Consider the following 16,761-nt stretch of genomic DNA (forward strand, 5'->3'; position numbering starts at 1 on the left):
GAGGTAACACGAGCGGTCATATATATCGAAAGTAAACAGACATGGGTAGATGGGTAGCCGCCATGCTTGTTTTTGTCTCATCAACCAAAGATAATGACCTCTGTCATTGCCAACAAAGGGTATATAACAAAGTATTGAGAAACTTTTGTTATTGCCCAAATACTTATTTTCCACCATAATTTGTAAATAAATTCATTTTTTCTTCTCATTTTGTCTGTCATAGTTGAAGTGTACCTATGATGCAAATTACAGGCCTCTCATCTTTTTAAGTGGGAGAACTTGCACAATTGGTGGCTGGCTAAATACTTTTTTGCCCCACTGTAGCTGGCAAATAGCTTAGCTCATTATAATCAGTACAACCGTCAAAAAAGTATTTTACACACATCATAGGTGTCCATTACAATATATGCAATAATCAGAATGCATTATTTGTCACCAGTAATTGAAAACGTGAATAAAACTGTAAATACATTATGCTCCATACATACATACATACATACATACATACATACATACATACAGTGGGGAGAACAAGTATTTGATACGCTGACGATTCTGCAGGTTTTCCTACTTACAAAGCATGTAGAGGTCTGTAATTTTTATCATAGGTACACTTCAACTGTGAGAGACGGAATCTAAAATCCAGAAAATCACATTGTATGATTTTTAAGTAATTAATTTGCATTTTATTGCATGACAAAAGTATTTGATACATCAGAAAAGCAGAACGTAATATTTGGTACAGAAATCCATGTTTGCAATTACAGAGATCATACGTTTCCTGTAGTTCTTGACCAGGTTTGCACACACTGCAGCAGGGATTTTGGTCCACTCCTCCATACAGACCTTCTCCAGATCCTTCAGGTTTCGGGGCTGTCGCTGGGCAATACGGACTTTCAGCTCCCTCCAAAGATTTTCTATTGGGTTCAGGTCTGGAGACCAGTACCTTGAGATGCTTCTTACGGAGCCACTCCTTAGTTGCACTGTCTGTGTGTTTCGGGTCGATGTCATGCTGGAAGACCCAGCCAAGACCCATCTTCAGTGCTCTTACTGAGGGAAGGAGGTTGTTGGCCAAGATCTCACAATACATGGCCCCATCCATCCTCCCCTCAATGCGGTGCAGTCGTCCTGTCCCCTTTGCAGAAAAGCATCCCCAAAGAATGATGTTTCCACCTCCATGCTTCACGGTTGGGATGGTGTTCTTGGGGTTGTACTCATCCTTCTTCTTCCTCCAAACATGGCGAGTGGAGTTTAGACCAAAAAGCTCTATTTTTGCCTGATCAGACCACATGACCTTCTCCCATTCCTCCTCTGGATCATCCAGATGGTCATTGACAAACTTCAGATGGGCCTGGACATGCGCTGTATTGAGCAGGGGGAGCTTGCGTGCGCTGCAGGATTTTAATCCATGACGGCGTAGTGTGTTACTAATGGTTTTCTTTCAGACTGTGGTCCCAGCTCTCTTCAGGTCATTGACTAGGTCCTGCCATGTAGTTCTGGGCTGATCCCTCACCTTCCTCATGATCATTGATGCCCCACGAGGTGAGATCTTGCATGGAGCACCAGAACGAGGGTGATTGACAGTCATCTTGAACTTCTTCCATTTTCTAATAATTGCACCAACAGTTGTTACCTTCTCACCAAGCTGCTTGCCTATTGACCTGTAGCCCATCCCAGCCTTGTGCAGGTGTACAATTAAAACCTGCAAAATCGGCAGTGTATCAAATACTTGTTCTCCCCACTGTACATACATACATACTGTATGCGCCTACAGTAGAAATGACAACATGATATACAGAAAATAAGGAGCTTACTTTGATAGGAACGAACACATGTCCAAAGTTATTATGTGTAAGGAAAACAACAAGGAAGGCAAAGCGAGCGCCAGCAACAAAATGTTCCAATTCTTGCAAGACTGCGCAAATATATGCATACTTGATCTGCACAAACATGAGTGAAGTGCGGTGGGCTCTCCTGGAAGAGAGAAGTTTATCCGGCTCAGTAAAGCCTCAAACATAAAATGTCCACAATGCTGAAATGGGCTACTTCTATGTGAATTAATGAGGAGGCGGAACACACCTCAATTTAAACTGTTGTTAGAAAATACAACTTGTTAGAAAATAATTTGAAATTGACAAGATGAAACAGCTTATAGATAATTAGCAGGCAGCGCATGTTAACTGTCCTGTTGCGTAATAATCACATTTTGGAACAGTAAGTGCATTCTGACATCACGTGCATAAAACAACTCACGTTGGGGCGACCGTTAGAGATACTTAAACTTCTAATAAAACATTTTTTTTTCTTCATTCCTGAATTGCAGTTGTAACGTCAGTAGGCTATGGTAGCCTATGGGAGGGGCAGGTAGCCTGGCCACACACACACACGCACTGGCAAAGATTTTCTGAGTGACAGAGTGAAGGCTTTGCATAGGCGCTTTGTGTGTGTTTGGGGGGACTGGGAAAAAGGACTGGAACGTAAAATAATATTATTAACGGTTCCCATGCTTTTAAAAATAAGGGTGCTGTTCTGTAATAGTATGGATCACTTTTGTTCCTGGTTCTGATTCTGTTCCGCAAAAAATGTAGCTCTGAATTATATATATTTTTTAAATCGTTTTTTAAATCTTTTTATAGAATATTTAAAACATACAATATACTTTATTTTTTATTGAACCTTTATTTAACTAGGCAAGTCCGTTACGAACAAATTCTTATTTACAATGACAGCCTACCCTGGCCAAACCCTAACCCGGACGACGCTGGGCCAATTGTGTGCCGCCATATGGGACTACCAATCACTGCTGGAATCGAACCAGGATCTGTAGTGACGCCTGTAGTGACTCGGGAGCCCATACATGTAGTGAAGCAGCTCAACAACTACATCACCATAGTCATCTAACAGCAAAGACATCAAGGACAACAAAAATCATAACAGCAAGGACAACTGAATATGTTTGAGTGCATGTATGGCACTATTTACATGTCTGTGTATGTGCACGTGTGCATTTGAACGAGCGTGTGTGTATATTGCATGTGTACAAACACCTGCACAGCCTCAGGAAAACTGGCATTAACTGTAACAACACTGCCCCTCATTGTCATTCAAACTTACTTTTTGTTCTGTTTTATTTAGATTATTATTTTTTTACTTTTATCTTTGAGAGTTTCAGAGTTCCTCTGTCCAGTGTCTGTGTTCTTTTGTCCATCTTAATCTTTTCTTCTTAGTGACCAGTCTGAGATATGGCTTTTTCTTAGCAGCTCTGCCTAGAAGGCCAGCATACCGGAGTCGCATGGAATTTCTCGCATGGAATAGCCTTCATTTCTCAGAACAAGAATAGTCTGACGAGTTTCAGAAGAAAGTTATTTCTTTCTGGACATTTTCAGCCTGTAATCAAACCCACAAATACTGATGCTCCAGATACTCAACTAGTCTAAAAAGGCCAGTGTTATTGCTTCTTAAATCAGAACAACAGTTTTCAGCTGTGCTAACATAATTGCAGAACGGTTATCTAATGATCAATTAGCCTTTTTAAAATAATAAACTTGGATTAGCTAACACAACGTGCCTTTGGAACACAGGAGTGATGGTTGCTGATAATGGGCCTCTGTACGCCGATGTAGATATTCCATAAAAAATCTGCCGTTTCCAGCTACAATAGTCATTTACATCAATGTCTACACTATATTTCTGATCAATTTGATGTCATTTAAATGGACACAAATGTGCTTTTCTTTCAAAAACAAGGAAATGTCTAAGTGACCCCAAACCTTTGAACGGTAGTGTATATCAACTCATACACCCTGTACTATGGAATCGGTACATCAAAAATCTCTTCCCAACTATTTTGCAATCTGTATGGCACAGCTGTCAACATCCTGGTTCTCAAATGAAACTGGTATACTTTCCTATTTATGCCATTTTTATTCCTCTGCCAGTTTGATCCTTTATATTGGGCAGACAGACCAGTTCCCGACCTCCTCCCGCTTCCACCTGCCTCCTCCATTTCTTGGTGTAATGCTGTAAATCAATTGGTTGCAATCTTGGATTGAGCAGACCTTCTGATACAATTCTGATAACTCCATGAGATACATAACTCTACCATTCCAATTTACATTATCATTTAAAAACAAAATACTTTATTCAAACATCTTTCCCATAAATACAGGTATTTTATCAACCAGCACATTTGAGTCCAGCCATAATATTTGCTCTATCTTTTCAGGGAGATTAAATTGAAATTGTAGCCAGCTCTGCAATACTTGTTTGAAAAAGAGAGACACTTTAAAAAAAAAAAGTATAATTTACAATTAATCGAAAATGAGACATAGCGATCATCAGGAGTAGGCAGCACCATAAGTAAGTGAGTACACTGAGATATGACTAAGGAGTTAATCAGGGAAATGTTTCCATAAATAGACAGGAATTTACAGTTGAAGTTGGAAGTTTACATACGCTGCCAAATCCATCGTCAGTCTGTACACTACACTCACACAAACTCACACCTTGCTGTAGCTAATAGCTATGAGAGGGGAGAGAGACTAGATAGATGCTAAATAGATATATAACTACTAGATTGATAGAGAGATAGCTATGTACTAGATACAGTTGAAGTCGGAAGTTTACATACACTTAGGTTGGAGTCATTAAAACTTGTTTTTCAACCACTCCACAAATTTCTTGTTAAACAAACTATAGTTTTGGCAAGTCGGTTTGGACATCTACTTTGTGCATGACACAAGGCATTTTTCCAACAATTGTTTACAGACAGATAATAATTCGCTGTATCACAATTCCAGTGTGTCAGAAGTATACATACACTAAGTTGACTGTGCCTTTAAACAGCTTGTAAAATTCCAGGTAAATTATGTCATGGCTTTAGAAGCTTCTGATAGGCTAATTGGCATAATTTGAGTCAATTGGTGGTGTATCTGTGGATGTATTTCAAGGCCTACCTTCAAACTCAGTGTCTCTTTGCTTGACATCATGGGAAAATCAAAATAAATCCGCCAGGACCTCAGAAACAAGATTGTAGACCTCCACAAGTCTGGTTCATCCTTGGGAGCAATTTCCAAATGCCTGAAGGTACCACGTTCATCTGTAGAAACAATAGGTTGCAAGTATAAACACCATGGGACCACGCAGCTGTCATACCGCTCAGGAAGTAGACATGTTCTGTCTCCTAGAGATGAATGTACTTTGGTGCGAAAAGTGAAAATCAATCCAAGAACAGCAGCAAGGGACCTTGTGAAGATGCTGGAGGAAACCGGTACAAAAGTATCAATATCCACAGTAAAACAAGTCCTATATCGACATAACCTGAAATGCCGCTGCTCCAAAACCTCCAAAGCCACTGCTCCAAAACCTCCATTAAAAAAAGCCAGACTACGGTTTGCAACTGCACATGGGGACAAAATGGTACTTTTTGGAGACATGTCCTCTGGTCTGATGAAACAAAAATAGAACTGTTTGGCAATAATGACCATCGTTATGTTTGGAGGAAAAAGGGGGAGGCTTGCAAGCCAAAGAACACCATCCCAACCATGAAGCACTGGGGTGGCAGCATCATGTTGTGGGGGTGCTTTGCTGCAGGAGGGACTGGTGCACTTCACAAAATAGATGGCATCACGAGGGAGGAAAACTATGTGGATATATTGAAGCAACATCTCAAGACATCAGTCAGGAAGTTAAAGCTTGGTCGCAAATGGGTCTTCCAAATGGACAATGACACCAAGCATACTTCCAAAGTTGTGGCAAAATGGCTTGAGGACAACAAAGTCAAGGTATTGGAGTGTCCATCACAAAGACCTGACCTCAACCCTATGGAAATTTGTGGGCAGAGCTGAAAAAGCATGTGTGAGCAAGGAGGCCTACAAACCTGACTCCGAGCAAGGAGGCCTACAAACAATACAATGTATTGTGGGAAGCTTGTGGAACGCTATCTGAAACGTTTGACCCAAGTTAAACTATTTAAAAGCAATGCTACCGAATACTAATTGAGTGTTTGTTAACTTCTGACCAACTGGGAATGTGATGAAATAAATAAAAGCTGAAATAAATAATTCTCTCAACTATTATTCTGACATTTCTCATTGTGAAAATAAAGTGGTGATCCTAACTGACCTAAGACAGGGATGTATTTGGCTAAGGTTGTACGTAAACCTCAGACTTCAACTGTACCTCTCTATGGTTGTAGGATCTTGTCTATTTTTACAAGTTTTCTATTTTAATTTATTGTGGAGATCTCATATCTTTTGTGATATGAATACCAAGTATGTCTACTCCAAGTATGTCTACTCCAATGTCCTTGTTCTGATATCTTCCCCTTGCTTCCTCTCTTTTCTGTTTTTGGGTGGAAATGGCATAATCAGTCACCCCTCCTGCTCAGTAAAGCATGCCATGTATTCTTCTTCAATGGAGAGGAAAAGAAGCGCAGAGTAGACCCACTCCTTTTCTGTGAGAGTCCACAATCACTGAGTGCATATCCCATTATTTGTTTCAGACTGTAAATATGGTTGGACACACAAACCAGCCAATCATGTTATCATAAAAACAGCCAATGGATTTTAAGCGGGTGGTGCACCATGCAGTACTCTACTCTATACTGTCTAGCACTGTTTGCTCATCCTGCCTATTTTTTCCTTTACTCTGTAATCTGTCTCCTTCGCCTGCCAATCTGTCATATATTTGTCTCCCTGTCTTTGTGATTGGGGAAGTAAGTGACACCAAACATTGATGGGATTGCACATCGTGTTAGAGGAGTGACAACCTGCTGTGTGTGTTTCTATGTGATACGCAACCCAGAGAGAAATTCACTGGCTGTGCAGGGCAGCATCTCCACACAGACAAGCACAGCTCACATCTTGTGTTGTCCCCCACAGCGCTCTTTATGTATTTGTGCTACACGGCTACCTCACAATGATCAACAATCCACTGTGTTATCATTGGGCTGTGCCCTGGTCCCTGCTGCATCTAATAGGAAGTCTCAGAACATGACTCCAGTTGTTACATACTGGACAATGTCTACATGTCAACCTCTGTGATGTAAAAGTAATACCTAGGTTATGTTTTGAAGAATGCAGAATGCATGCAAGACAATGAAAAGTGATGGTGGAATATAGGTGAATTGTGAATGGTTGGGTTAGCAGTGAATGGCAATGTCATGGCCGAGGCTTATGTTGGAGTCTGTTGTTTGTTGATATCATGATGCACCATTCTTCATGAGTTTGCTTTCATGACACAATATTCCCTGACCTTTTGTTTTCCAGTTTGAGGCGGAGTACAGACGTTTCGCTTTGAAGATGAGCGGCACCTGTGGCTTTCAGGAGTTCTACCGGCTGCTGCAGACCGTTCACCACATCCCCGGTGTGGAGGTGCTGCTGGGATATGCTGACATCCAGGGTGACCTGCTGCCAATCAACAATGATGACAACTTCTACAAAGCCCTCTCCTCAGCCAACCCACTGCTCAGGATCATCATCCAGAAGAGAGGTGAGGCTGCATCATGGAGAGAGGGATGGGATGGGAGGGGGCTAAGAGTATATATATTTATAAGAGAAACCTCATTGGTAACTTACATTGTTGGTTAAAGCTCTCTGCTATTGATGTTGACCTTATTGCAGTTGGAGTCCCTTTATTCTTGCTCCAAAGCCTGTTGGCTGTTGTGTTGAAGTGGGCTTGTCACTCTTGATGCTTGTTCGTTATCGGCACTGTCCTTGGTGTGTTTTTTTAAAGTTTCAGTTGTAGATCATGAAAAGGAACTTTGAGTTGAGCTAGCAGAAAATTATAGTGTGTGTTTATGACTAAATGTTATGTCTTTTGTTATTGTGCAGTCATTAGCGATAGTGTCTCTATTGTAATGTTGTTGAAAGCTGTGTTTCTTACTGTGACTGATAGTGGAGGTATGAGAGTCAGTCAGTGTGGCAATGGTGATGACGTTGCTTGTATTGTGAGGGGATGAGTGTCTGGGGCTGTGCTCATTGTTGCCATTCTGGCCTGCCTCAGTGGGTAGGACTGTCTGGCGCTGGGCCAGCCCTCAGGAATGCGAAGGCACAGCGCTGAGAAGGGATGGAGCTGGGGTTGGCGCTAAGGCTAAGGGACTGGAGCTGGGGATAGGGGCTGGAACTGGGGGTCGGGGCTGGCTTCTCTCCCTGATCTCACCCCTAGCCACACACACACACACATACAAACCTCAGATGCTCCCTTCTCTTCCCCACCACATGCTCTCTGTCCCTCTTAATCATCTCTCTCCCCTCTCTCCGTCTGCCTGTCTCTCTCTCTCTATCTCTTTAGCTCGCTCTCAATTCCTCCATCCCTAATGCCCCATCACGGTCAGTGAGTTTGATCAAAACCAATTCTGTAGGGCAGCATTCCGGAAATGTGCCACTAATACTCTTAAAAGTTGCTCCACCATTATTTATAGTCAAGTCTTTCTATGTTCTGTTGTTTTATTGTTTTGTTTGTTTGCATAATTCAGTTGGAAATGCTAATCTGGAAAGAGGAGAATGGCTGCTATTGTTCCCAGTTTTAGAATGCCATCCTGTTTGTAACAAAAAAAATAGCTTACATGAAATTCCCATTATTATCGTTCTTTATTGGCCATGTTGAGCTGCTTTGTGATTGCTACAGGAAGGTATCGATGACTCAATTAGCACTTTACATAATTATCCGTCAGGCTCACGATGTTATCCAGGTCAGTGGAGATAGATGGGTATTGTAGTTAACCATCTCTATTTTGTGACTAAACTTAACAAACATAAGAAGAAATTATATTACCAAACCAAGATAAATGACAAAATACAATGGAAGATAGCTTTTGAGTACCTTAAATTATATCTTGGCCAGAAACCCCAATTCATCAAGATCGTTCATTGAAGTTAATGGTCATTTATTTAAAAAAAAAAAGTTTGATATTGCCAGTAATTTCAATGACTACTTCACTAGTAAAGTGGAGAAACTCAAAAGTGAAATGACAACATTGAACAGTGAACCACTGTATTTTTTGTATAAAAGATCTAATAATGAAAGAGAAGAATTGCTGTTTTGAATTTCTTGCCGTTATTGTGGGAGAGGTGGAAAAACGATTGTTATCCATCAATATTAATAAGTCACCAGGTATAGACAACCTTAATGGGAAACTATTGAGAATGGTAGCAGACTGTATGGTAGCAGACCACCTCTCTTTGCTAAATCTTTAACCAAAGCCTAAAGGAGTGTGTCCACAGGCGTGGAAGGAATCACCCTTTGTTGCCTCTAACAGCCGCCCAATCAGTTTGCTGCCTGTTCTTAGTAAACTGATGGAGAGAATTGTGTTTGACCAAATACAATGCTATTTTTCAGAGATCAAGTTAATTAGTGACTTTCAGCATATATATCGAAAAGGGCACTCGACTTGTACTGCACTGACTCAGATGACTAATGATTGGTTAAAGAAATGGATAATAAGATGATAGTTGGAGGATTATTGTTAGATTTCAGGGTAGGCCGTCATTGTAAATAAGAATTTGTTCTTAACTGACTTGCCTAGGTAAATGAAAAATACATAAATTAAATAAAGATTTCAGTGCAGCCTTTGATATTATTGATCATAAATTGTTATTGAAGAAACTTGCTTGCTTTGACTTTACATCACCTGCCATCACATGGTTGGAGAGTTGTATTTATCCAATAGAACCCAGAGAGTGTTCTTCAATGGAAGCTTCGCTCACGTCTGATATGTACAGTGCGGTGCCCCTCAGGGCAGTTTTCTTGGGCCGTTACTCTTCTCTATTTTTACAAATTATTTGCCACTGATCTTACACGAAGCTAGAATGACTATGCATGCAGATAATTGTACACTCTACATGTCAGCACCCAAAGCCAGTGTTCTCACTGAAATTCTAAATTAGGAGTTAGTCAGTATCAGAATGGGTGATTAATAATAAACTGATCTTTAAATATGTTTTTGACACAAAAATTGCATATACTAGTTGTTCAGGCTCTGGCATTGTCCCATCTTGATTATTGTCCAGTAATATGGTCAAATGCAGCAAAGAAAGACCTAGCAAAGCTGCAACTGATTCAAAACAAGAGCAGGATGCCTTGCTCTTAACTGCACATACAGACCTAAGATCAACAACATGCATGTCAGTCTTTGCTGGTTGATGAAAGATTAACTGCTTCTCATCTAGCTTTTATGATAAATATTACTGTGATGAAAATTCAAGATTGTTTGCATAATCAAATAACATTCAGCTCAGACACCCATACATACCCCATAAGGCATGCCACCAGGGGTCTCTTCAGACACCCACACATACCCCATAAGGCATGCCACCAGGGGTCTCTTCAGACACCCATACATACCCCATAAGGCATGCCACCAGGGGTCTCTTCAGACACCCATACATACCCCATAAGGCATGCCACCAGGGGTCTCTTCAGACACCCATACATACCCCATAAGGCATGCCACCAGGGGTCTCTTCAGACACCCATACATACCCCATAAGGCATGCCACCAGGGGTCAATCCCCAAGTCCAAAAGAAATTCACAGCAACGCACAGTATTATACAGAGTCATGATTGCTTGGAACTCCCTTCCAATTACTCAAGCAAACAGCAAAATTACCTTTAAAATTGAACAACATCTCATGGAACTTGCAGCGCATCAAGCATCAAAAATAGAACCAAGTTCTATTTTAGCGCCTGGCTACTCACACACGCGTGAACATTTTGGATGAAATGATTGAATAACACGTATGTGTACATTTATTTTGCTCAGTGTGGTCAGCATGTTACATACACATTATTTTTGTGTTGTATTGTTTGTATGTTGTTGGATTTTAAATTTGTGTGACTGTCCTTGTGTATCAGTGTTTTGTTACTGGTCATTGTGTTTTTTTGTGGACCCCAGGAAGAATAGCTGCTGCTTCTGCAAAAGTTAATGGGGATCCAAATAAACAAATATGTGCTCAGCTGTGTATAGAGAGGAGAGAGGAGATGTGCCCTGTAGTTCAACCCCCCTCTGTGTGGTCGCTGAAGCTCTAACGGTTTAGTGTGCTATGTGTCAGTCAGAATAGAGATAGACAGCGCAGCTTAATGCTTCTCTATCCATGGCTCTCTGTGGGAGTGACTCCTGCTGCATCAGCACCAGGCACTGCTCTGCCTGTCATGGCTGGGGAGCACAGTGCCTTGCTGGGGCCTGAGATGAGGTCAACACAGGTGCCGATGGAACTGGGCGCAATAACACTGGATGGAGAGAGACTAGGGTGGATGTATAGAGTGACAGAGGCTGCAATAGTAGATTTAAGGGAAGAGCAAAAGTAATGCCATTTGTGAGGTACAGTGAGTGAGTGAAGCTCAGAGGGCGCCTTCCATTCAGCACAGACCAGGAGAGCAACGAATGCAGCTAATGAGATCTAGTCTCCCCAGTTGTTCTGGAAGAAGGCTTTAAGAGAGAAACTCAGATGTGAAGAGATGGAAAGTGAGAAATTGAAATAGAAAGCGAAGGAGAGAAAGAGACTGCTATAGGAAGTTCATAGTAATGTGTCTTTTTCCTCTTCCTGTTTTCTCCCTGTGCTCATCTACACCATATGCAGTATATGTTTGGAAGAAAGGCGACTTGAATACACACAGGTGGATTGTATTTATCATCATTAGTCATTTAGGTCAACATTGGATCATTCAGAGATCCTCACTGAACTTCTGGAGAGAGTTTGCTGCACTGAAAGTAAAGGGGCTGAATAATTTTGCGCGCCCAATTTTTCAGTTTTTGATTTGTTAAAAAAGTTTGAAATATCCAATAAATGTCGTTCCACTTCATGATTGTGTCCCACTTGTTGTTGATTCTTCACAAAAAAATACAGTTTTATATCTTTATGTTTGAAGCCTGAAATGTGGCAAAAGGTCGCAAAGTTCAAGGGGGCCGAATACCTTCGCAAGGCACTGTACATGTGTTTCGCAGATGTTATTGTGGGTGTAGTGAAATGCTTGTGTTTCTAGCTCAAACAGTGCAGTAATATCTAACAAGTAATATCTAACAATACACACAATCTAAAGTAAAGGAATTGAATTAGGAATATATAAATATTAGGACGAGCAATGTCAGAGTGGCATAGACTTAAGATGCACTGTATCTGTAAAAGTTTGAGGGTTTTAGGTGCCAAGACAAATTTCTTTAGCCTCCAGTCAGGAAGTCCAGGACCCAGTTGCACATGGCGGGGTTCAGAGCCAGGGCCTCAAGCTTAAGGATGAGCTTGGAGGGTACTATGATATTTAATGCTGAGCTATAGTCAATGACCAGCATTCCTTTTGTCCAGATGGGATTGTGCAGTGTGATGGCGATGGCATTGTCTGTGTATCTTTTGGGGCGGTAAGCTAATTGAAGTGGGTCTAGGATGACAGGTAGGGTGGAGGTGATATGATCCTTGACTAGTCTTTCTAAGCACTTCATGATGACAGAAGTGTGCTACAGAGCAATAGTCATTTAGTTCAGTTACCTTTGCTTTCTTGGGTACAGAAACAATGGTGGACATCTTGAAGCATGTGGGAACAGCAGACTGGGATAGGGAGACATTGAATATGTCCGTGAAAACACCAGCCAGCTGGTCTGCACATGCTCTGAGGACGCAGGTAGGGATGCCGTCTGGGTCAGCAGCCTTGCGAGGGTTAATACGTCCTTGTTAGCAGGCTGCGACGGTGGCACTGTATTATCCTCAAAGCGGGCAAAGAAGGTGTTTAGCTTGTCTGGAAGCGTGACATCGGTGTCCGTGACGTGGCTGGATTTCTTTTTGTAATACGTGATTTCCTGTAGACCCTGCCACATACGTCTTGTGTCTGAGTCGTTGAATTGCAACTCCACCTTGTCCCTGTACTGGCACTTCGCTTGTTTGATTGCCTTACGGAGGGAATAGTTACACGGTTTATATTCAGACATTTTCCCAGACCTCTTTCCATGGTTAAATGCGGTGGATCACGCTTTTCATCCATCCACGGTTTCTGGTTAGGGTAGGTTTAATAGTCACAGTGGGTACCACATCTCCAATGCACTTCTTTATAAATGCACTCACCGAGTCAGCAAACTACCTGCCCTCCAGGACACCAACAGCACCCGATGTCACAGGAAGGCCAAAAGGATCATCAAGGACAACAACCACCCGAGCCACTGCCTGTTCACCCCGCTATCATCCAGAAGGCGAGGTCATAACAGGTGCATCAAAGCTGGGACCGAGAGACTGAAAACCAGCTTCTATCTCAAAGCCATCAGACTGCTAAACAGCAATCACTAACTCAGAGAGGCTGCTGCCTACATTGAGACCCAATCACTGGCCACTTTAATAAATGGATCACTAGTCACTTTATACAATGCACTCTAAATAATGCCACTTTAATAATGTTTACATATCTTACATTACTTATGTCACATGTATATACTGTATTTTATACCATCTATTGCCCCTTGCCTATGCCGCTCAGCCATCGCTCATCCATACACTTACATGTACATATTCTCATTCACCCCTTTAGATTTGTGTGTATTAGGTAGTTGTTGGGGAATTGTTAGATTACTTATTATCCACCAGATCAGAGGCAGTAGGAATGACCATGGATGTTCTCTTAATAAGTGTGTGAATTAGACCATTTTCCTGTCCTGCTAAAGCATTCAAAATGTATGGAGTAAAAAGTACAGAATTTTCTTTAGGAATGTAGTGAAGTAAAAGTACAGATACCCCTACTTAAGTGGTACTTTCATTTATTTTTACTTAAGTACTTTGCACCACTGCCTGGAAGTAATTCTCATTTTCTATTTAAAGGAGAATTAGAAAGCAGCTCTCTCACTCCCTTCACTCTTTCTCTGTCGCTCTCTCTCTTTCTTTCCCTGCTCTCTCTAGCATTGGCCAATATCTGTTAGCTTTGGCTTTCTCAGAGGATATATTTAATAAAACCATGAGGGGAACAGAAATGCACATTTCCAGAAAGGGCTTATCACTGTCAGTGACAGACGTACCCGTTCAGGGCCTGGCGCTACGAGATTACAGCTTCATCTTCTCCATGGAAGGAATGTTATTTTTCCACAGTGATGCCTTTTCATATTTCTCATTTGTTTTCAAGTGAGAGCAAATCAGTAGAGCAGTGCTCTTCATTCATTTGAACTGGTCTTGACTTCCAGTCAACCACATTTCCCTCAACTCTTACTTTCATCTCTAGAGACCATCTATTTAAGGAGACTATTGATCCTTGCCATACTGTACAGTACACATGGCATATTTTCATTATAACCTCAGAGGACTATGGACAATCAAACCAGATGGTGATCAACACGGGGGTGAAGTTTCTGTCAGTGCTATCTTATTGTAAAGGTTATAGTGATGCTAACAGACTGTAAGTAGTGGTGATGCTAGTCTAAGACCACGCCTAAGAAACTGGTCAATCGCTCTGACCAGCACAACTGGCCAGTCTGGCTATTGAAGGCCCAATAAGCTGCTTTCCAGAGATTGACTCTTATCTAACCTCCCCCCAGAGGTGCCCCATGATGGACACATTGTGCTGGTGGAGCCATTTAAAGCCTCTGACCAGATCCTCCCTCCACCACTCTCCCTCTGTGGGACATTAATATCACAGAGTGCTGTTCCACTGAAACACTGATGAGATTGATGGGGCTTTTAGCATGAGCTCATCTCACAGAGTGGCCATTGAGAGGCTGGCTAATGTGATTCTATAGCAGATGAGATTCAGCACTCGCCTCCATCCTCACCCAGAGTCCTAGCACAAAACACCTATGGTGTCTCTCAGCCCAGTGAGTCCACTACCCCATCCTTGTCATTGCCATTCTCAACCATCTAGCTACCATGTCTGTCCTCAATCTCCTGGTACAGTCATAAGAAGCCAGTAGCAAAGGTCTATGGAATTAGCTGGGCAATAGCTGGCAGTCTGAGAAGCATGGATTAGTGAAAATAATACATATTTTGTGGTTGTTAAATCTACTTCCTTGAAGATTTATTTCAGCAGACTGCTTTAAAAGCTGGGGGTTTATTCGGCTAATTCACATCGACTGAGAGGAAGCAGGAAAAGGGGAGATAGAGATGTAAAGAGGGAGAAGGGAAAAGAGGGAAGAAAGCGTTTCAATGTTAGCTAGAGGAGATCTTCCTGGATGTGTCTTCAGGGCCCTCTCTGGAGATAGTGAGCAGGGAGAAGAGAACCCTTTCTTCCCTCATTTCCCCTCTCCCTGCTCACTCTCTCACGAGAGGGCCCTGAAGACACATCCAGGAAGATCTCCTCTAGCTAAAATTGAAAGTAAACCTCCCGTCTCCCTTACCTGAACAAACATAACCACACACTACAACTAAGTTCAAAACAATTTGCACATTCAAACCGTGCTCCAATGTAGTCATGCAGGAGTGCTTTAGGTAGTGTATCAGAGGTGTTACTGTGGGTCGGCATGCTGGTGCAAAGCCCATTGGCTGTGCTGCTGTTTTTTAGCAGAGTAGGAGATATTCCCTTATGTTCATCCAGCACACGCACAACTGAGGCTGCATCAGCTGCTCAGTACCCCGAGGTGGATGTGCGTGTGCGTGTGTGTGTGTGTGCCTGAGAATGCATTTGAGTTATGTATAGGACTGGGAGGAAGACAGAGAGCGAATGTATTTATGATGTGGTTGTAGAAGACATTCCCCCAATCCTGCTGTGTCTTTGCACACTTAATTGCATGATAGCATCTCCACTGTCGTTACAGACGGAGTGAAATCAAATATTCCTAGGTTTGGAGATCGAAAGATAGGTTGTATCAGGAAAGCAGAGCAGAGGAGCGAGAGAGAAGGGAATGAGGAAAGTAGGCAGAGTGTGAGTACTGCTAGGAACATCTGCTGTGCAGGTGTATGTACCTGGGCAGGGTTCTATGTAAATGTGCCTGGGCAGGGTTCTATGTAATGTGCCTGGGCGGGGTTCTCTGTAATGTGCCTGGGCAGGGTTTTCTGTAATGTGCCTGGGCGGGGTTCTCTGTAATGTGCCTGGGCGGGGTTCTCTGTAATGTGCCTGGGCGGGGTTCTCTGTAATGTGCCTGGGCGGGGTTCTCTGTAATGTGCCTGGGCGGGGTTCTCTGTAATGTGCCTGGGCGGGGTTCTATGTAATGTACCTGGGCAGGGTTCTCTGTAATGTGCCTGGGCAGGTTCTCTGTAATGTGCCTGGGCAGGGTTCTCTGTAATGTGCCTGGGCAGGTTCTCTGTAATGTGCCTGGGCAGGTTCTATGTAATGTGCCTGGGCAGGGTTCTCTGTAATGTGCCTGGGCAGGGTTCTCTGTAATGTGCCTGGGCAGGGTTCTCTGTAATGTGCCTGGGCAGGGTTCTCTGTAATGTGCCTGGGCAGGGTTCTCTGTAATGTGCCTGGGCAGGGTTCTCTGTAATGTGCCTGGGCAGGTTCTCTGTAATGTGCCTGGGCAGGTTCTATGTAATGTGCCTGGGCAGGGTTCTCTGTAATGTGCCTGGGCAGGGTTCTCTGTAATGTGCCTGGGCAGGTTCTATGTTATGTACCTGGGCAGGATTTTGCATGCCATATCCGATCAGAAGATAAAACACCTGCATATATCACCCATTGTTACTTAGGGCAGCCTCTGAATGTCTTCTCTAGCCAAGTCATTCTCCATGTCTTTCAGCCTCTGAGATTCCTGAGAGCTGCTGTGATTTCTTGTTTCTGTGAAACAGCCAGCCTGGTGCGTTGCTTGTTTGTTGCATTCTTGTGTCTCTAGAAGCTGGGGAAGGAGTGGAGGCACTAGCAGGAATGTACTGG

At 42.5% G+C, this 16,761-nt stretch overlaps 1 protein-coding gene across 1 annotated transcript in view; it reads left to right on the top strand.

Moving 5' to 3' along the window:
• The window catches only part of LOC109866874 (partitioning defective 6 homolog alpha), a 36,725-nt gene that overhangs the window by 2,731 nt on the left and 17,233 nt on the right, over positions 1-16,761 (top strand). Inside the window, exon 2 of the mRNA XM_020455754.2 lies at positions 7,269-7,491. Coding sequence (XP_020311343.1) covers positions 7,269-7,491 — 223 coding nt within the window. The remainder of the gene's footprint in view (positions 1-7,268; positions 7,492-16,761) is intronic.

This window comes from Oncorhynchus kisutch, linkage group LG22 (genome assembly GCF_002021735.2).
Source record: "Oncorhynchus kisutch isolate 150728-3 linkage group LG22, Okis_V2, whole genome shotgun sequence".
NCBI lineage: Eukaryota > Metazoa > Chordata > Actinopteri > Salmoniformes > Salmonidae > Oncorhynchus > Oncorhynchus kisutch.